This window comes from Narcine bancroftii, chromosome 3 (genome assembly GCF_036971445.1).
Source record: "Narcine bancroftii isolate sNarBan1 chromosome 3, sNarBan1.hap1, whole genome shotgun sequence".
NCBI classification, from domain to species: Eukaryota; Metazoa; Chordata; class Chondrichthyes; order Torpediniformes; family Narcinidae; genus Narcine; species Narcine bancroftii.
In genome coordinates, this window is record NC_091471.1 from 3,440,918 (window position 1) to 3,461,900 (window position 20,983).

The 20,983-nt window shown below is 55.1% G+C and overlaps 3 protein-coding genes across 4 annotated transcripts in view; 1 reads left to right on the forward strand and 2 right to left on the reverse strand.

The window, feature by feature from the left end:
- The window catches only part of tex261 (testis expressed 261), a 26,495-nt gene extending 23,255 nt beyond the window's left edge, over positions 1-3,240 (forward strand). The window contains exon 6 of the mRNA XM_069923406.1: positions 1,842-3,240. Within this exon, the coding sequence (XP_069779507.1) occupies positions 1,842-1,957 (116 nt within the window). The 3' untranslated portion in view covers positions 1,958-3,240. The remainder of the gene's footprint in view (positions 1-1,841) is intronic.
- ankrd53 (ankyrin repeat domain 53) lies at positions 3,214-13,944 on the reverse strand. 2 transcript variants are annotated; one of them, XM_069923403.1, is made up of 6 exons: positions 12,870-13,944; positions 10,755-10,947; positions 9,982-10,181; positions 8,847-9,011; positions 6,798-6,918; positions 3,214-4,710 (listed from the first exon to the last, which is right to left on the reverse strand). In XM_069923403.1, exons 2-6 carry the CDS (start codon positions 10,890-10,892, stop codon positions 3,826-3,828), a joined length of 1,509 nt encoding a protein of 502 aa, XP_069779504.1. In that variant the 5' UTR covers positions 10,893-10,947; positions 12,870-13,944; the 3' UTR covers positions 3,214-3,825. The 2 variants fall into 2 exon arrangements, with proteins under 2 accessions (XP_069779504.1, XP_069779505.1); XM_069923404.1 differs by lacking the exon at positions 12,870-13,944 and adding an exon at positions 12,766-12,848.
- Positions 13,945-17,126: 3,182 nt separating this feature from the next.
- shtn2 (shootin 2) overlaps positions 17,127-20,983 on the reverse strand; it is a 50,486-nt gene continuing 46,629 nt past the window's right edge. Inside the window, exons 15-16 of the mRNA XM_069923039.1 lie at positions 19,277-19,439; positions 17,127-18,233 (exon numbers count right to left, since the gene is read on the reverse strand). Coding sequence (XP_069779140.1) covers positions 18,013-18,233; positions 19,277-19,439 — 384 coding nt within the window. The 3' untranslated portion in view covers positions 17,127-18,012. The remainder of the gene's footprint in view (positions 18,234-19,276; positions 19,440-20,983) is intronic.

Here is a 20,983-nt window from a genome sequence, read left to right on the forward strand (position 1 = left end):
CACAACCAGTCTTCAAAATGGGGTTTTCAAACAAGCTTCCAAAAGCCACTGCAGAAAACCAGCAGTCTCTTTATTTCTCTCTCTGTCGCACTTAGAGGAAAACATGTTTGATTCCCTCTGATTGCAAAACCACATGACCTTCCTGGAACATCAAACTGCACTCAGACAGACTCCGGCACTGGACCTAATCTTCTGAGTTCGTTCATCTGTTGCTTTCCAAAACAATAATCAATTTTTCCACAGCAGGTCCAATTAACACCTACTTGTGAAGGATCTATAGGCATCCTTCAAAGGTTGTGAAGGCACTCGGAGCATGGACTATCTGGCTTGACCAGAGCTCTGTGTTGTGAAGTGTTTGAGTTTGTTTGTGACCTACACTTTAAAAAACCCCACAATTTATCTCCCAAAAACATTCTATATACAACATAAAATATAAAAAATCTGTCACAATTAAATGTCCCTTTTGTACCAGCCTCCACCACCACCCCTGGCAATAAATTCCAGGTACCCATAACTCTGTGTGTGAAAATAAAACCAACCTCTGTCCTCACTTTGTATGCATGTCCTCTGGTGTTTGCAGTTCCTGCCCTGGGAAACAGGGCCCCCCCACCCTATCTGTGCCTCTCAGAACCTCACACCCATAACTCTGTATTTCTCTTACATCCAGGGGTGCAGTGCTAATTCTTTTGGCGCCGGAGCGCACCAAAGAAAGGCAACAAGGAGGTTTTGCGAGACCTGGCCTTGGTGGACGCCATGTTGTATTTGGCATTGTGTAATTGAGAGCGAGTGGTAGGTTAGGAAGGAGGAAGACTGGTCACGGAAGAAACAGGTTCCTTGCATGTCCAGAATAGCACGCAGTAGGGGTTGGGGAGAGCGGCCCCATGAGGTGCCAGATTGGCGCTCCAGTGAGCCCCAGCGGCACTGCGCATCTGCTTACATCCATGTGTCTATTTACGTGTCTTTTAAATGCCCCTATTGTAGTATCTCCACCACTGCTTACGCAATGCGTTCCAGGCCCCCACCACTCTAAAAAAAATCTCCCCTAAATTCTCCTCCTCTCACCTTAAACAGACGTCCTCTCCGTATTTGCTATTCCTGCCCTGGGAAACAGACGCTGGCTGTCCACCCTATCTATGCCTCTCATAACCTTGTAGACCCCTGTTCAGTCTCCTCTCATTCTTCTACACTCCAAAGAGAAAAGTCCCAGCTCTGCTAACCTTGCCTCATAAGACACGTTGTCCAATCCAGGCGACGTCCTGGTGAATCTCCTCTGCCCCCTCTCCACAGCTTCCATATCCTTCCTGTAATGAGGCAACCAGGACTGAGGATAAATAAGTATTCACAGGTACAGTAAGTGATGTTTCAGTAGTGCAGACAGATCTTTTTTTGGGGTTGTCAGTATAGTTTATGGTGATGGGAGGTTCAAATTAAATTTAGACATACAGCACGGTAACAGGCCCTTCTGGCCCATTTAATTGTCCTACAGCCCCCGGAACATTTTGAAGGGTGGGATAAACCGGAGCCCCCCCCCCCCGGGGAAAACCCAGGCAGACACGGGGAGAAGGTACAAACTCCTTACAGACAGCATGGGATTCGAACCTAAGGTGCTGGCGCTATCTGTGTCGTCTTGTAACACGATGTCCCTACTCCTGTACTCAATCCCCTGACCAATGAAGGGTAGTGTGCCAAACACCCATGTTTCTGGGACTGTATCTGCTCCCTGCCCCCCCACGCCCCCAGTCACTGTTGGATTTGAGCGTGTATCCTTGGATTGGACTGCAGGTGAATGAGTTCATTTGAGGGAGAGTTTGATTGGCTGATGATGACTTTACTGCCCACAGACGACGTTGTGTCAAATTACTTCACCAAGGGGAAGAGGAATAAGAGGTCGGGAATCCTGGTGATCTTCTCCTTCATCAAGGAGGCCATCCTTCCCAGTCGACAGAAGATCTACTGACAGCTCTGGGCAGGTGCCAGCCAGAGCTGTGCTTGAACTGTCAGAGAGGTGGAAGAGAGGGGAGCAGAGACCAAGAGACTGAATAAAATGGAGAACGATGAGCTCTGTCCTTGGACACCAACTCGGAATTCATTTTGGATTCATTTCTTCACTAACTGCTCTCGCCTCCTCAGGAGTAATTGATGTTGATGATTTTAAACATTTTTGCACAGTTTGGAATGTAAAAGGACTTTGAACCAATGAAAAACCAATCTAGTTCCATTTGGAGAATCTAATGGAGTTCCCATGCATTGCATCATCTTTGATAACAGTGTACACTTGGCCACTGATGCTTCCAGTAAACTACTGGGCTCAATGCAAGTCTTGGTGCAATCCTGCCAGAGGGTCTCTCCTCCTCGCTTCCTGGCTAACCACACATTTTTAAACTATTTTGACTGGATTATTTTCTCCCCAACGGAGGAACATTTTGAGTCATGCACTAGGTGATTATTATGGAAGGGAAGAGGAATTTGTATGGGGGGAGTGTTCCATGGAGAGGGGTTACGGGGAAAAGAGTTGGAGCTGTGATGGCTTCAGTGGGGGTGTACAGGGCTGGGGGAGAGGAGTCACTAAGGGATGGTGTGAGGAAGGGGGGGGTTACAGTCAGCGACACGGGGAGCTGGGAGGAGAGGGGTCACTGAGGGACGGTGTGAGGGGGGGGTACAGTCAGCGACACGGGGAGCTGGGGTCACTGAGGGTCGGGGTGTGGGAGGGGATTCATGCCAGTGGGGGTACAGTCAGTAACGGTGCTGGAGGAGTCACAGGGATGGTGTGAGGGAGGGGATTAATGTCAGTGGGGGGTACAGTCAGTAACGGGGCGCTGGGGGAGTGGGTTCACCGAAGGATGGTGAAAGTGCCTGTTTAATGACACCTGTTGCTGGGTTGTGGATCCAAACTGTGTTTGCTTGTTGATCTGTTGCTTCCCCCCCTTCCCACCCATATCCTGATGTCTGTTTGTTTGGAGGGCAACCCAGCTGACGTCTGTCCCGTGGAATCCCACCACCTTGGTATCCACAGCTGGGATGGTTTTGTGACAGAGCACGGTCCCCATCCCTCTGTGAAGGCTGGTTACAAAGCAGTGAGACTCCCCCAACCTCCTCTCCTTCCCTTCACAAGCATACAAGCAGCAGTGATGATTTCTGTCAAGTGAGGCAGGATGGAATTTGTGATGTGAGCTTTAATTCCTTGACTATTTCTGTAAAGAATAAAAGCAAACCTGCAGCTAGGCCGGTTTATTTGCAAGAGCAGAGCTTCCCAGTGTCCGGCCTTGGGGTTCTTGGCCTAGTTAAGGCCCCCCCGGGGTGGGAGGAAGAGGTCGGGCTGGTGCTGGGGCCACATTCCCATTTGATGCCTCTGCTGGTCGGAGGTGTTCCCCTGCAGCTCACACCCAGGCCAGGAGCCAGACCCAGGAAGGCCAGGGCCAGGAGACTGGTCCTGGACACAGGACCCAGGTCAGGCACATGTCCCAGACCCATCACCCTTGAGTCTGGTCCAAGAGCCAGGGTTCAGACTCAGGGCCCAACATCCAGACCAGACCCTGGACAAAAGTTAGGCCTGGAACCCAGGTCACTGGGTCTGCCCTCACGCCGCCTCATGAAAGGGTGACCATCATCCAACCACAGGGTGGATGTGGAGCCTGGTTGGAAGGGTGTGGAGTCGGATAGAGGGATGGGATGGTGGGGTGGTTGGGGAAGACATGAACAGCCAGGGAATTCCTTCTGCTCCTGTTTTCAGGTTGACTTGTTCAGGCCAGGAGGGAGAATGCTGTTGTCCTGTCTCCTGAACCAAGGGGGCAGGGTGAAAATCCAGTTGAGGGGGTTGCTCAGGCCTTACATTGCTCCCTCCAGGCTGGTCCAAGGGCTGGGGTCAATATTGGTGGGGGTCCACATGGGCTCAGGTCCCTGCTGGTGAATGTCCTTGCAGGCTGGGGACTCTGCTGGTGGATGCCTGAAACTTCTGTGAGACCTATTCCTCCTCTTGGAGTTGCCCCGTGGGCTGGGGTGTCTTCCAGCAGGGACCTGAGGCCTTTGTAATACCCATCCTCCCCTCAGAGCTGCCCCACAGTCTGGGGTCACCGCTGGCGGTGGTCCGAGTCCCCTGTGAGACCCAGTGCTGCCCTGTGGGGAGGAGCAAGGCCTGGTCACAGATCGGGGTGCCCCTTCAGAATGAGGAGAGGTGCTGGTGGGGCTGGAGAGGGTCACTCCAAGCTCCAGCCACTCTCCCGGGGGCATGGGCCGCTTCTTGGGAATGTCAAAGATGTGAAGGGGCGCGAACCCCTCAGGCACCTTCAGCCGCTGGGAGGTGGAGGCGGGGAACAGCTCGCGCTGGAGGATGTGAAGGGGCAGGTTGGGCAGAGGCCTGGTTGCCCCTCCGTCCACCTTCGGCCTGAGCTCAGCCCCCCGCCGGTTCACCTCCAGCTGGTAGGAAGCTCCAAAGTCATGCGGCTGGAGCAGGTGCCACCAGCAGACGCCACCCTTGGCAGGTGCAGCGCAGTCTGGAGCCTCTGCAGTGCCCGGTTTGGTGACCTTCGATCGGCAAGCCAGGCCCCGCACCTTGCCGTCCATGCTTGGCGTCTCCCATGGTTCCCTGAGCGTCTCCTGCGATGGGGTGCTGCGTGGTTGGTACAAACTTGGAGCCACCCTCACTGTGTCGGGCAGACCCTTCCTCTCCAACCAGAGTGTGTACAGCTCGTTGGACAGCTGCTCCCGCCTTTCCTACATCAACACAAATCAACTGGTCATTTCATCTGCTCTACACACAACCCGGAGCTGGAGGAGAGGGAGTATGTCAGGTGGATAGGGTCTTTGAGAGAGCTTTTGGCACACAGTGGTCCTCAAACTTTTCCTTTCCACTCACATCCCACTTTAAGTAATCCCTGTGCCATCAGTGCTCTGTGATTAGTAAGGGATTGCTAAAGGTGGGATGTAAATGGGAAGGGAAGGTTGAGAACCACTGCTCTAGTTCTTGAAATATTTTGCTTGAGAAAAATTGTCATTGGCCCATTTCCTTTGGGGTTCTGAAACCGTGCACATAACGAGTCAATGAGGGACGATTAAAACAGTGGTTTTCAAACTTTTACTTCCCACCTTAAGCACAGAGCATTGATGGCAGAGGGATTACTTAAAGTGGTATGTGAGTGGCAAAAGGTTGAGAACCACTGAGGTAAAAGTGCATTACATGACAATAATTGAACCTTTAGCTTTGGTCTCCTCTTGTCCTTCACCCCAGTTCTGCTCACCTTGCCTCATAAGACTTATTTTCCAATCCAGGCAACTTTCTAGTAAATCTTCTCTGCCCCCTCTCCATAGCTTTCACATCCTTCCTGTAATGACCAGAACTCAACACAATACTCTGTGGGGTCTCACCAGAGATTTGTAGTGTTGCAACATGACCTCTCTACTGAATTCAATCCCCCTTTTAATGAAGCCCAGCATCCCATAGGCCTTCTTAACTATCCTATTGACCTGTGCGATGACCTTGAGGGATGTATGGATTTGGACCCTAAGGTCCCTCTGTTCATCCACACTCCTAGGTAACTGACCATTAACCCTGCACTCAGCCTTCTGGTTTGACCTTCAAAAATGCATCAGATTTCCGATCACCTCACACTTATCAGGATTCAACGCCATCTGTATCTCTTTGTAACCTACGACAACCTTCAGCATCATCCCCAACTCCCCCAACCTTCCGAAACTTCACACAGCAATCTGGTATTTTGCATCCGGCCCCAGAGAATTTCAAAATTTAAGTATTGAGTACAGGGATGTTATGTTAAAGTTGTACAAGACATTGATGTGGCAAATTTGGAGTATTGTGTACAGGTTTGGTCACCAAAATACAGGAAAATGTCAATAAGATAGAAAGAGTTGCAGAGATTTACTGGGGTGTTGTCTGAGAGAATGAGGTGGTGGTGGGGGGGAGGGGGGAGAATCTTATTGAAGCATTTTGAATGTTGAAAGGCATGGACAGAGTAGATGTAGAAAGGTTGTTTCCAGCAGTGGGAGAGTCGGGGACAACTTCAGGATTGAAGGCCATCCACTTAGAACAGAGATGTGGAGGAATTTCTTCAGCCAGAGGGTGGTGAATCTGAGGAATTTGTTGCCACAGGCGGTTGTGGAGGCCGGGCCATTGGGTGTATTTAAGGCAGAGATTGATGGGTTCTTGATTAGCCAGGGCGGCAAAGGTTATGGGGAGAAGACCGGGCAGTGGGGCTGAGTGGGGAAATGGATCATGATTAAATAGCAGGTAAGACTCGATGGGCTGAATAGCCTATTTCTGCTCCTATAATCTTAAGGTCTTGCCAATGTCTGGTTGGAGGGTGCCCAGATGGAACACAAGGTGTCCCTCCAATTTGCGGGTGGCCTCAGTCTATCAAATCAAACTAACTCCCTGCTTCCTGCATATGATCCCATCACTCCACTCAATATCCATGCGCCTACCTCACACACAACTGTTGTATCTGCTTCCACCACTGCCTCTGACAGCCCACTCCAGGCACCCAACACTCTCTGGGCATAAAAAAAATGATTCTTCCCCCCCCCCCCCCATCTCCATTGAACTCCCCCCCATCTCCATTGAACTCCCCCCCATCTTAATCACATGTCCACTTGTGTGTGATGCTGCTACCCTGGGGGTGGGGGGGAAATCTGACCATCCATCCTTTCAGCCTTCAGAGATTCTTACGGCTGGCCTGTGACATATCGACAATTCCACTCCCAGGTTCTGAGCCCTGACCCAGAATAGAGTGTCTGGACTGAGGGTGTGCTCCCGGCCCCTCGTTGCCGCCTAGGGCTTGCTCTACCTGTTCCAATTCACGCAGTTGCCTCTCCTCTGACAGCAAGACCAACTTCAGCTCATGCAGCTTCCGCGTCTCCCTGAGGAGCACCCTCGCGTTTGATTTCCACATCAGGTCAGCCAGGTACCTGCAACACAAGGACCGACCCTCACACAGGCCAGATCAGGCATAGAACATTACAGCACAAGGGGAATATCTCCTGTGGTCGCAGGGGAAGGTACTGTGGAGAGGAATGAGTGCATGAGGGAATCAGGAGGGACTGGTCCCTGCGGAAGGCAGAGAGGGGAATATGTGTCTTGTGGTGGGATCATATACCATAGAACATTTCAGCACAGAAACAGGCCACTTTGGCCCGTCTAGTTGGTGCCAAACCATTTTTTTTCCTTAGTCCCTCTGACCTGCACCCAGTCCATAGCTCTCCCATTCCATCCATGTACCTGTTCAAATTCTTCTTAAATGAGCCCGCATTCACCACCTCGGCTGGCAGCTCGTTCCACACCCCCAATACTCTGTGTGAAGATGTTCCCCCTGAAGTTCCCCTTAAACCTTTCCCCTTTCCCCTTTCACCCTTAACCCATGTTCTCTGGTTTGTATCTCACCCAGCCTCAGTGAAAAAAGCTGACCTACATCCACTCTGTCTCTCCCCCTCATAATTTTAAATACCTCTATCAAATCTCCCCTCATTCTTCTACGCTCCAGGGAATAAAGTCCTAACCTGTTTAACCTTTCCCTGGAACTCAGTTCCTGATGTCTGGCTAACATCCTAGTCAATCTTCTTGATACGTGGTGTTCTGAAGCCCTCCACTGTATTCTAAGAAAGTCTGCAGATGCTGGGGTCGAGTGTGAGACACAAAACTACACAGCGACCACAAGGTGACCAACGTTTCTGGCCCGGGGCCTTCGCCAGGAGTCAGATAATGAAGACCCAGCAGTTCAGCAAGTGGGTGCGGCGAAGTGGCAGGTCATGGCAAGTGAGATCCGCTGGGGGTGTAAGCGCAAGGACTCGAGAGGGTCTTGGAGTGCTATCTGTCGGTCTCTCTCCTCCCCTACACCACTGCCTCCTTTCCTCCAGCTCCCCATACGCTTCCCATCCTCCTCCTATCAGAGAGCTACCCTCTCCCCATCATTGCTCAGCTTTCTCTTATACCCTCCCACCTCTGACCTCGAACCTGTACTCCTCCCCCTGCCCCTTCCTCCCTCCTCTCCTCTCCTCTTCCCCCTCCCTCTCACCTCTTTATTCAGTTGACTGCCTGTTTTACCAGGTTTCTAACAAAGGCACAAAATGTTGATCTGACCTTCTCCCCATAACCTTCGATGTCCTGGCTAATCAAGAACCTCTCAATCTCTGCCGTAAATACACCCAATGACCCAACCTCCACAACCGCCTGTGGCAGCAAATTCCTCAGATTCACCACCCTCTGGCTGAAGAAATTCCTCCATGTCTCTGTTCTAAGTAGACATCCTTCAATCCTGAATTTGTATCCTCTTGTCCTAGACTCTCTCACCACGGGAAACAATCTTTCTACATCTACTCTGTCCGTGCCTTTCAACATTCGAAATATTTAATTGAGATCCCTCTCATTCTAAATCCCAATGAATCCAGGCCAAGAGTTGTCAAACGCTCCTCCTATGACCCTTTCCTTCCCCAAATCATTCTTCTGAACCTCCTCTGAACCCTCTTCAACGTCAGCACATACTTTCTTAAACGAGGAGCCCAGAACTGCTCACAATTCTCCATGTGAGGGCTCACCACTGCCTTGTAAAGTCTCAACATCACATGCCTGCTCTTGTATTCTATTCCTCTTGGAATGAACACCAGCTTTCAGCTCCCATTGGCAAAACTTTGCTTTACTTCCTCTGAAAGCTGTGGGACCTGCAGAGTTTCTCCACCATGTTTGCACCCTGCACTTTAATGTGTCAACTCAGTAGACGTCTGTGATTTGCTTTTCTCCAGCAACGAAAATAAAGATCATAGACTTATTAGAAAGAATATAATGGTCAATCGCTTGCCAATGAGGGTGGCATTGGGAGATCCATAAGTAACAGAGAACTGACCTTGCACAGGTGCGGTGACCCCAGATTCTGGCCAGGTCGAGGGGTCTCTGCTCCTCCTTGTTCCTGACCATGACGTTGGCTCCTGCTTCCACCAACATGGTAATGCAGTCGAGTAAACCAGCCTTGGCTGCAAGATGAAGTGGGGACTGACCGTCGATGGTCTGGCTGGAAGAGAAGTCATGCCTGTCAACACTGGAGATTGGATAGAAAGGAGAGAGGGGACCCCAATCCAGAATCTTCCCTTCAGTCTGACCCCTCTGCCTGTGAATGCTCTACCCTACCCTCCCCCCCCCCGGAAAACTCTTCCTCCGCAATCTACCCTTAACCCAGTACACTCTTCCACTCTCCCCCCCTCCACGGACACTCTCGCCTCCACTCAGTACACTCTTCCACCAACCCCCCCCCCCCACCGCCCATGGACACTCTCTCCTCCTCCACTTTGTACACTTTTCCACCACCCCCACAGATACGCTCCCCTCTTCCGCCACCCCCACTGCGAACACTCTTTACCACCACCCCCATGGACACGCTTCCCCCCTCCGTGGACACTCTTCTCCCCCACCCCATGGACACTCTTTCCCTGTTACCACCTCTCCCCCATGGACACCCTCTCCCCACCACACCCCTGGACCACTGACCCAGCCCCCGTATACACTCTCCCCCCTCCCCCTGTGGAAATTCATTCTCCCGTGGATACTCTCCCCTGTGGATATTCTCCCCTGTGGATACTCTCCCAAATGGATACCCTCTCTCTTCCCCCTCCCCCCTCTCGGACACCCACCCCTGCAGACACCCATCCCCTCGCAGACACTCTCTGTCCCTGGTCTTGATCATATACCCTCCATCCTCCCAATTCTCTGCTCAGCCTCCTGCCCTGGAGGTTGCATGAGTGGGGGTATTGGGGAGGTGTGATTTAACACACCGTTGTGTTTTGAGATCTGATCTACTGTGGAGGGTCTATGCTCTCCCCTCCCCCTGTGGGCTGGTCTCTATCACCGTCCACCCACCAGGTTCCCAATGGCTGCATAGATAGTAAACTCGTGCCTCAGAGGGCTCTGTCCAACCCCTGCTGCTTCAGGACCCTTAGACACCCCTCAGGAGTCCCTGCGTCTTATAGCGGCTTGTGATCACCTACACATTGGGGTCAGCTCCAATATCCAGTAGGTATTTGAGGCAGTGGTCAGCGTGGGACCCGTGCTCCTTGTTGAGGACAAGGTGCAGGGGGCAGATGCCTCTGGGGTCAGGCATATTCATGTCCATGTGGTACTCTTCCACCAACACCCTCAGGCCCTGCAGCCATCCGCTCTGAGCAGCGTAGTGCATGGTGTTGTAGCCCTGGCGAGACAAGGACACAGACACGGTGAGAGACAGCAGTGAGTAGTCACACCGAGATATAGGGCCAAAGTAAAATCTCACAAATGTGCTCATTCACTTCCAACGTAACTCATCACCTTATTCTGGTGATAGATGGTGTGGAGGGAGCTTCACTCTCTGTCTGACCCCGAAAGTGTGTGATGGGTCTGTGCGGAGGGAGCTTCACTCTGTGTCTGACCCCGAAAGTGTGTGATGGGTCTGTGCGGAGGGAGCTTCACTCTGTGTCTGACCCCAGGAATGTGTGTTGGGACAGTGCGGAGGGAGCTTCACTCTGTGTCTGACCCTGGGAGTGTGTGATGGGTCTGTGCAGAGGGAGCTTCATTCTGTGTCTGCCCCTGGGAGAGTGTGATGGGACAGCGTGGAGGATGTTGGAATATTCCAGTGTTGTCCAGGATATCTGCCGAGTCCACAACTGGGGTTGGGGCTGGTCCTGAACCCTCCTGCCCTCAGGGAAACAGCTGGTGGTGAGAACGATGTGGGGGGATGGAGGGTGTGGGATGTGTCGGATGGACAAGGGCAGGGTGGACCACCTACTTGACAATCCACCGCCACCCTATTCTTCGCCTTGTCCAGGCTCAGCCGCAGCCAATCAACATTCCCGATGGTGGCGGCCATTAGCTCATCGCTCAGCATCTCCTCCCGGTTCCATTTCTTGATGCAACCCCTCCTCATGTCTGATGCTCTTCCCCTCTGCCTGGCACAGATCTGCTCAGGTTGGCAACGGGTTCTGGTCACATTCAGACCAGAGGGAGAGGGAGGGAGAAACAGCAGGTTGTTATCTCCAAACAATGATACAGCTCTCCAAGTGCTGGTGAGATCTCACAGGGATGAATGTGTGCAATTCTGATCATCGTGAGCCCTGTAAAATAGGCCATTCAGCCCATCTGGTTTGCCTCCTGGAGCAGGTCCATTTTCCCACTCAGCCCCACTGCCCGGCCTTCTCCCCTGGCTAATCAAGAACCCAGTGACCCGGCCTCCACAACCACCTGTGGCAACAAATTCCACAGATTTACCACCCTGTGGCTGAAGAAATCCCTCCGTATCTCTGTTCTAAGTGGACGCCCTTCAATCCTGATGTTGTGCCCTCTTGTCCTGGACTCTCCCACCGTGGGAAACAACCTTTCAACATTGATTCTGTCCACACCTTTCAACATTCAAAATGTTTCAATGAGATCTCCCTCATTCTCCACATTTCAACGAGTCCAGGCCAAGAGCCGTCAAACACTCCTCATATAACCCATTCATTCCCAGAATAATCCTTCTGAACCTCCTCTGAACCCTCTCCAATGTCAGCACATCCTTTCTTAAATGAAGAGCCCAGAACTGCTCACAATTCCCCATGTGAGGTCTCACCAGTGCCTTGTAAAGCCTCAATTTGAAATATTCATTTCAAGAGGACTAGAATATAAGAGCAAGGATGTGATGTTGAATGCCAATTATCGGACTGGGTGGAAAAGGTGCAGAGGAGATTCATTGGGTTGTTGCCAGAACTGGAGGGTTGATTTCGAGGGAGAGCACAGAACATTCCATCCCAGGACAAGCCCGTCAGCCCACGATGTAAACCTACTCCTCAACAATCTAACCCTTCCCTCCCTTGTACCCAGGACCCTCTAATCATCTTCCATCCATGTCTAAGAATCTCTTAAATGCCCCCCAATGTTCCAGCCTCCACCATCACCCCAGCAAAGCATTCCAGGCACCCACCACTCTCTGTGTAAACAGACTTATCCCTGACATGTCCTCTGAACTTCCCTTCCTTCACATTGTACACATATCCTCTGGTGTTTGCTGCTGTTGCCCCAGGAATAAGGTGGTGGCCATCCACCCAAGCTCTTCATAATCTCATGCACCTCCATTCAGTTACCTTCCATACTCTAAAGAGAAAAGCCCCAGCTCTGTCAACCTAGCTCCACAAGACACATTCTCCAATTCAGGCAACACCCTGGTGAATCTCCTCTGGACCCTCTCTGATACATCTGCATAGTTTCTATAATGAGGTGACCAGAACTGAATACAATACCCCAAATTCCACATTGAAAAATACCCTCCTCCTGGTTTGCTTGGGTTTCTATTCCCTGGGGTGTTGGAGACTGAGGGCCCATCTTATTGAGGTCCATAAAACTCTGAGCAGCATGGATAAAGTGAATGCCCAGAGGGCATGGGTTTAAGGTGGGGGTGGGGGAGATTTAAGAGGGGCTGGACAGTGGTCCATATCTGCAGCCAGAGGAAGCTGTAGAAATGGGGAAAAGATCAATGGACATTTGGATAGATTCACAGACCGGTCAGGATTGGAAGGCTATGGACTAATCCAGGATGCCAACTGGGTCAGCATGGATAAGTTGGGCTGAAGGGCCTGTTCTAGCCCACACACCCTCTCAACCTTTCCTACCCATGATCTGGTCTAAATCTCTTTAAAACTCGCCTGAAGTCAACAATTTTCTCTGGTGCCAGACACCCCCCCACCACAAGGGACAGGACTGACCACCCACTGACTCACATCCCCTGGTACCAGATCCCCACCCAGGGGACGGGACTGACCACCCACCTGGTCCAGACCTCCTACCCTAGGGACCCCACAAGTCCCGTTGGCGTCGGGCTCCGGGTCACAGCCCAGTCTTTCCCCGGTCCTGGGTCGGAATTTGAACGTACCTTGGCAAAGCGTCGGGACCCGGCGGCTCCTGGTCTCCCCTCCCCTCAGCCGGACCGGGACCCCCTCTCCCCGCAGCCGGACCGGGAACCCCTCCCCTGCAGCCGGACCGGGACCCCCTCTCCCCGCAGCCGGACCGGGACCCCCTCCCCCCGCAGCCGGACCGGGACCCTCTCTCCCCGCAGCCGGACCGGGAACCCCTCCCCTGCAGCCGGACCGGGACCCCCTCTCCCCGCAGCCGGACCGGTACCCCCTCCCCCCGCAGCCGGACCGGGAACCCCTCCCCTGCAGCCGGATCGGGACCCCCTCTCCCCGCAGCCGGACCGGGAACCCCTCCCCTGCAGCCGGACCGGGACCCCCTCTCCCCGCAGCCGGACCGGGACCCCCTCCCCCCGCAGCCGGACCGGGACCCCCTCCCCTGCAGCCGGATCGGGACCCCCTCTCCCCGCAGCCGGACCGGGAACCCCTCCCCTGCAGCCGGACCGGGACCCCCTCTCCCCGCAGCCGGACCGGGACCCCCTCCCCCCGCAGCCGGACCGGGACCCCCTCCCCTGCAGCCGGATCGGGACCCCCTCTCCCCTGCAGCCGGACCGGGACCCCCTCTCCCCGCAGCCGGACCGGGACCACCTCCCCCCGCAGCCGGACCGGGAACCCCTCCCCTGCAGCCGGATCGGGACCCCCTCTCCCCGCAGCCGGACCGGGAACCCCTCCCCTGCAGCCGGACCGGGACCCCCTCCCCTGCAGCCGGACCGGGATCCCCTCCTCGCAGCCAGTCCGGGACCCCCTCCCCTGCAGCCGGACCGGGACCCCCTCCCCCCGCAGCCGGACCGGGAACCCCTCCCCTGCAGCCGGACCGGGATCCCCTCCTCGCAGCCAGTCCGGGACCCCCTCCCCTGCAGCCGGACCGGGACAACCTCCCCTGCAGCCGGACCGGGACAACCTCCCCTGCAGCCGGACCGGGACCCCCTCCTCGCAGCCAGTCCGGGACCCCCCTCCCCTGCAGCCGGTCCGGGACCCCCTCCCTGCCGACCGGGGCTGGTGCTGGAGCGGCCCGGAACCAGCCTCCCGACACGGGCTGTGATTGTGACGCCTGTGGCCGGGTGTCTGTCCCGGGACCGCCTTCTAAAGGCGTCGCCACCGCTCTCCTGACAACGGGAACATGCCAGTGCGGCGTTAGGGCGGGGCAGACTGAGAGAGCCTGGACCAGACTGAGAGAGCCTGGGACAGACTGAGAGAGCCTGGGACAGACTGAGAGAGCCTGGACCAGACTGAGAGAGCCTGGACCAGACTGAGAGAGCCTGGGACAGACTGAGAGAACCTGGGACAGACTGAGAGAGCCTGGGACAGACAGAGCCTGGACCAGACTGAGAGAGCCTGGGACAGACTGAGAGAGCCTGGACCAGACTGAGAGAGCCTGGGACAGACTGAGAGAGCCTGGGACAGACTGAGAGAGCCTGGGACAGACTGAGAGAGCCTGGGACAGACTGAGAGAGCCTGGGACAGACTGAGAGAGCCTGGACCAGACTGAGAGAGCCTGGGACAGACTGAGAGAACCTGGGACAGACTGAGAGAGCCTGGGACAGACAGAGCCTGGACCAGACTGAGAGAGCCTGGGACAGACTGAGAGAGCCTGGACCAGACTGAGAGAGCCTGGGACAGACTGAGAGAGCCTGGGACAGACTGAGAGAGCCTGGACCAGACTGAGAGAGCCTGGACCAGACTGAGAGAGCCTGGGACAGACTGAGAGAACCTGGGACAGACTGAGAGAGCCTGGGACAGACAGAGCCTGGACCAGACTGAGAGAGCCTGGGACAGACTGAGAGAGCCTGGACCAGACTGAGAGAGCCTGGGACAGACTGAGAGAGCCTGGGACAGACTGAGTGAGCCTGGGACAGACTGAGAGAGCCTGGGACAGACTGAGAGAGCCTGGGACAGACTGAGAGAGCCTGGGACAGACTGAGAGAGCCTGGGACAGACTGAGAGAGCCTGGACCAGACTGAGAGAGCCTGGGACAGACTGAGAGAGCCTGGGACAGACTGAGAGAGCCTGGGACAGACTGAGAGAGCCTGGGACAGACAGAGAGAGCCTGGACCAGACTGAGAGAGCCTGGGACAGACTGAGAGAGCCTGGGACAGACTGAGAGAGCCTGGGACAGACTGAGAGAGCCTGGGACAGACTGAGAGAACCTGGGACAGACTGAGAGAACCTGGGACAGACTGAGAGAGCCTGGGACAGACAGAGCCTGGACCAGACTGTGAGAGCCTGGACCAGACTGAGAGAGCCTGGGACAGACTGAGAGAGCCTGGGACAGACTGATAGAGCCTGGGACAGACTGAGAGAGCCTGGACCAGACTGAGAGAGCCTGGGACAGACTGAGAGAACCTGGGACAGACTGAGAGAGCCTGGGACAGACAGAGCCTGGACCAGACTGAGAGAGTCTGGGACAGACTGAGAGAGCCTGGACCAGACTGAGAGAGCCTGGGACAGACTGAGAGAGCCTGGGACAGACTGAGAGAGCCTGGGACAGACTGAGAGAGCCTGGGACAGACTGAGAGAGCCTGGGACAGACTGAGAGAGCATGGACCAGACTGAGAGAGCCTGGGACAGACTGAGAGAACCTGGGACAGACTGAGAGAGCCTGGGACAGACTGAGAGAGCCTGGACCAGACTGAGAGAGCCTGGGACAGACTGAGAGAGCCTGGGACAGACTGAGAGAGCCTGGGACAGACTGAGAGAGCCTGGACCAGACTGAGAGAGCCTGGGACAGACTGAGAGAACCTGGGACAGACTGAGAGAGCCTGGGACAGACAGAGCATGGACCAGACTGAGAGAGCCTGGGACAGACAGAGCCTGGACCAGACTGAGAGAGCCTGGGACAGACTGAGAGAGCCTGGGACAGACTGAGAGAGCCTGGGACAGACTGAGAGAGCCTGGACCAGACTGAGAGAGCCTGGGACAGACTGAGAGAGCCTGGGACAGACTGAGAGAGCCTGGGACAGACTGAGAGAGCCTGGACCAGACTGAGAGAGCCTGGGACAGACTGAGAGAGCCTGGGACAGACTGAGAGAACCTGGGACAGACTGAGAGAGCCTGGGACAGACAGAGCCTGGACCAGACTGAGAGAGCCTGGGACAGACTGAGAGAGCCTGGGACAGACTGAGAGAGCCTGGGACAGGCTGAGAGAGCCTGGACCAGACTGAGAGAGCCTGGACCAGACTGAGAGAGCCTGGGACAGACTGAGAGAGCCTGGGACAGACTGAGAGAACCTGGGACAGACTGAGAGAGCCTGGGACAGACAGAGCCTGGACCAGACTGAGAGAGCCTGGACCAGACTGAGAGAGCCTGGACCAGACTGAGAGAGCCTGGACCAGACTGAGAGAGCCTGGACCAGACTGAGAGAGCCTGGACCAGACTGAGAGAGCCTGGACCAGACTGAGAGAGCCTGGACCAGACAGACAGAGCCTGGACCAAACTGAGAGAGCCTGGGACAGACTGAGAGAGCCTGGGACAGACTGAGAGAGCCTGGGATGGACTGAGAGAGCCTGGGCCAGACTGAGCTTCTGGTCTGGGACAGTTTGGGTGAATCTTGTGCACTTTATTGATTTTCTCTTTCTCTCTCTGTGTTGCACAGTTTGTTTATTTGTTTGCGACTGTACATTTTGTCCAATTTTTTGTGCACAGCTAATAAGTGGTAATTCTGCCTGACCCACAGGAAAAATCTCAGGATTGTATGTGATGGGTGTGTGTGCCCTGCCAATAAATCTGAGTCTGGTAATCGGACATCTCTGTGCATCAGATCTCCCCACCCTGGCCCCCAACCTGAGAGCGCCCTGTTCCCGCACCTCCCTCTTCCATCTCCTAACAGGGGTCTTGATAAAGGGTCCCGATACAAAACGCTGACCGTTCTCTGTCTCCCACGGACCTGCCGACATCTTCCAGCAGATTGTTCCAGATTCCAGGGTCTGCGCTCTCCTGCTGTGTCTCGACTACAGAGAGTTGGGAACTCGGTCAGCGCCATCACGGGCACCAGTCTCCCTCTGTTGAGGGCATCTACAAGAGGTGGTGTCTGAAGAAAGCAGCCTCTGTCCTCAAGGACCTCCCACCACCCAGGCCAAGCCCTCTTCACTCTGTGACCATCGGGAAGGAGGTGCAAGAGCCCAAAGACGAATTCCCAGCGACACAAGGACAGCTCTTTCCAACCTGCCCCCCACCGCCCCACCACCATCAGACTCCTGATTGAACGGCAGACACGACCTCACTTTCTCTTGCAGTAATTTATTTATTTGTTAAGTGTAATTTACAGCAATATTTGCACCGTAATGTGGCTGCAAAACAACAAACTCTGACGTTCGTGACAATAAATTTGAAGGGAAAAACGAGAGCGATCTTTCCGAACCCCTCTCACTATAGTCCCAGCCTGTGGAGAAGCAGTGCTCCAGTTGGAGAGAGGGGTGAGTGTGAACAGATGAAGGCCCCCTACTCACCAAGGGGCCACCTCCCTCCCACCCAGACGATGTGGCTGCCTCCGTAAACTTCAAGGTGACCTTTGAAGCCACCTTGTGCCACTCTGGTGGTTTGAGGTTACCCTTCAGTGAGATCGTACACCGTGCGAGCAATGTTGTTCGTTAACCTGTGCATAGTACCGCAGCTAAGAGGCCAGACTGAGTGCAGAGTTACAGAGAGATGGAGGCAAGGCAACAGAATTTTACTGGTGTGGGGTTCATGAAGGAGTCTGATAACAGCAGGACTCAAATTGCCCTTGAATCTGGGGGTGGTTGATCTCACTCATAAATCTTCTTCCTGATGGGGTTGGGGGGGGAGAGTTAATGGTTGACTGCTTTTCCAAGGGAATGGAGGTGGAGACGGAGTCAATGGGGGGGGGTGTGATGGAGGGGAGGGGACGGGCTGTGTGATGGAGGGGAGGGAGATGATGGATGGGAGGGGTGATGGGCTGGGGAGAGGATGGGGAAGGGGGTGCAGAGGGATGGTGAGGTGGGAAGGTGTGATGGGTGGGGACGCAGAGTGGGAGGGGAGGGGGTGATGGGGAGGGGAAGGGAAGGTGGAGGGCAGGGTTGAGGTGAGGGGGAGAGGGGGAGAAAGTTGGGTATTGAGGTGAGGGGGAGGGAAGGGATCTGCCCTGGTAGATCAATGCAGGGTGAGGGTCTCTGCACTACCTGTTGGTGGGCTGAGCTGAGTTGGGGGGGTCTTCACATCCTGGGACCCCCGCCTGTTGAGGGCAGTGATGGCTGATGTTCTCCGACTCTGTCTCATGCCGCCTGTTTGCCAAAAACCCTGCCCCAGGCTGGTGGTCCTATCCCATGCCGGTTGGGGTGATTCATCTGGGACTTTGTCAGGGCTCCCCACCCCTGGGGGAAACAGGGCAGAGGTAAATTTAGGAGGGGCCCCCTCCCTTTTCCATTCACACTCTCTCCCCTTTCCTCACCCATCTCCCCTCTTATCCACTCTCCCATCTCCCTCTCTCCTCTCCACTCTCCCCCTCTCCTCTCCCCTCTTCCCCTCTCTCCATCTTCCCCTCCCCTCACCCTTTCTACCCTCTCTCCTCCACTCCCCTCCTCTCACCCACTCCCCTCCCCCTCTCCTCTCCCCACTACTCTCCCCACCTTCCCTCTCCTCACTCCTCTCCCCTCCCCCTCTCCACCCTTCATCTCCTCACCTCTCTCTCACATCCACTCCACTCTCTTATCCCCTCTACCCTCTGCCACTCTGCTCTCTATTCATCATCACCCCCTCTCTCCTCTGCCACCCCTCTCCCCTACTTGCTCTTCTCTCCCTCCCATTGCCTCATCCCTCTCCCTTCCTTATCCCTCTCTACCCCTGACCCTCTCCTCAACACCCATCCCTCTCCCCCCCTTCATCCTCTCTAGTCCCCTCCCACTTCCCCTCTCTCTCCATCCCTCTCCCCACCAGTTTTCCTATTTCTCTCCCCATCCCATTCTTGCTCCCTACCTTGTCCCTCTCTCCACCTTCTGGTCCCTCACCCCCTCATCACTCTCCCCACCCAATCCCCACCCTCCCCATCCCTCACCCCCCAACCACTGTCCCCACCCTCCTCCCCCATCCCTGTTCCTCAGACCCAATCACTGTCCCCATCCCCGATCCTCACCCCCTCACCACTGTCCACACCCTCCTCCCCCCTCTGGTCCTCACCCCCCAACCACTGTCCCCACCCAATCTGTCCCTCACCCCCCACCAATGTCACCTCCCTCCTCCCCATCCCCAACCCTCATCCCCCCACCAGTGTCCCACCCTCCTCCCCATCCTCGTCCCTCACCCCCCCACCAGTGTCACCTCCCTCCTCCCCAACCTCGACCCTCACCCCCCCACCAGTGTCCCCACCCTCGTCCCTCACCCCCCCACCAGTGTCACCTCCCCCATCCCCGATCCTCACCGCTGTCCCCAGGCTCCACACCTGGCCCCTCCACTCTCCTCTGCGTGGACACCTCCCTCATGTCGGTCACCTTCCTCCGTCTCAGCAGCACGGCATCCAGCTCGTTCTGCCTCTTCTCCAGTTTCCAGCTGTGCTGCCGGGCCTTGTGTTTCCCCATCGTGCTCTAAGATGCCAGGATTAGCTGTCAGAGCAGTGTCACACCCTATCACCACCCTGGCGGCCACTGGGCTGAGCAAGATGCCCACACTGGGGAGGAGGGTTGTACCCACCGGGGATGGGGACTGCAGCCTTGTCACCAAGGGCATTGGTGAGCAGTAACATTCCCCTCCGATCCAATATCAAGTCCAAGCTCTTTGTCTCAGGCGCCAACATGCAGCGGCAGACATCGTTTTGTGAGCAGACTAGTCGACATCTCATCCATAGTACAACTCAGGCAGAGTGGGGAGTGCAGAGTTACAGCTATTGGTTGGAGAAACCAGCGCATCGAGCTGCGGCAGCGAGCGAGTTAGGATGGGCGACGGTTTGAGCAATACTTGATCAGGACACTTGCACTGTTTTGAAGTTCCCTCAGGAGTCTGATACGGTGTTAAAGATGGAGGGGAGGGGAGTTGGGAAGGAGGGGAGAAGGGTGAGATGGAGGGGAGCGGGTTGATTGAGAGGAGGGGGTTGTGTGATGGAGGGAAGGGGGCTGATGGAGAGGAGGGGGTTCTGTGATGGAGGGGAAGTGGGTGTGGTGGAGCTGTTTGGCTCAGAGATTTGTGCTGGGACCATAGTTATTTGTCATCTAAATCAACATCCCCTCCCCACTATCACATCCCCTACCCCTAATCACTCCCTCCCCTCCATCACCCCCTCCCCTCCATCACCCCCTCCCCTCCATCCCACCCCTTCCCTCCATCCCACCCCCTCCCATCCATCCCACTCCCTCCCCTCCATCATCCTCTCCCCTTCATCACCCCTTCCTCTCCATCACCCCCTCCCATCACCCCCTCCCCTCCATCCCACACCCTTCCCTCCATCCCACTCCCTCCCCTCCATCCCATCCCTCTCAAACCCCCCTCCATCACACCCCCTCCCCTCCTTCACACCCCCTTCCCCATCACACCTGCCTCCACCACACCCCTCCCCATCACACACCCCCTCCCCTCCATCACACCCCCTCTCCCCTCCATCACACCCCCTCTCCCCTCCATCACACCCCCTCCCCTCCATCATACACCCCTTCCCCTCCATCGTACACCAATATAACCATATAACCATATACAGCACAGAACAGGCCAGTTTGGCCCTACTAGTCCATGCCGGAACAAATCCCCACCCTCCTAGTCCCACTGACCAGCACCTAGTCCATACCCCTCCAATCCTCTCCCCTCCATTTAATTATCCAGTCTTTCCTTAAATGTAAATAACGTCCTTGCTTCAACCACCTCCGCCGGAAGCTTATTCCACATCCCAACCACCCTTTGCGTGAAGAAATTTCCCCTCATGTTCCCCTTATAATTTTCCCCCTGCAATCTCAAACCATGGCCTGTGGTTTGAATATCACCCACTCTTAATTGAAAAAGCTTATCCACTTTGACTCTCTCTGTCCCTTTTAAAATCTTGAACAGCTCCATCAAATCCCCCCTCAATCTTTTACGCTCCAGAGAAAAAAGCCCCAGGCTGTTCAACCTTTCTCCCCTCCATCACCCCCCTCCCCTCTATCAT

What these genes read in the sequence shown, in the direction of transcription:
- ankrd53 (XM_069923403.1), bottom strand. Translation starts at nt 10,892, where the DNA reads ATGAGGAGGGGTTGCATCAAGAAATGGAACCGGGAGGAGATGCTGAGC. An exon ending in GGTCACCGCACCTGTGCAAG is followed by an intron (nt 6,919 to 8,846) that starts GTCAGTTCTCTG and finishes CTTGTGTTGCAG; the next exon opens with GTACCTGGCTGACCTGATGT. An exon ending in AACTGCGTGAATTGGAACAG is followed by an intron (nt 4,711 to 6,797) that starts GTAGAGCAAGCC and finishes GTGTTGATGTAG; the next exon opens with GAAAGGCGGGAGCAGCTGTC.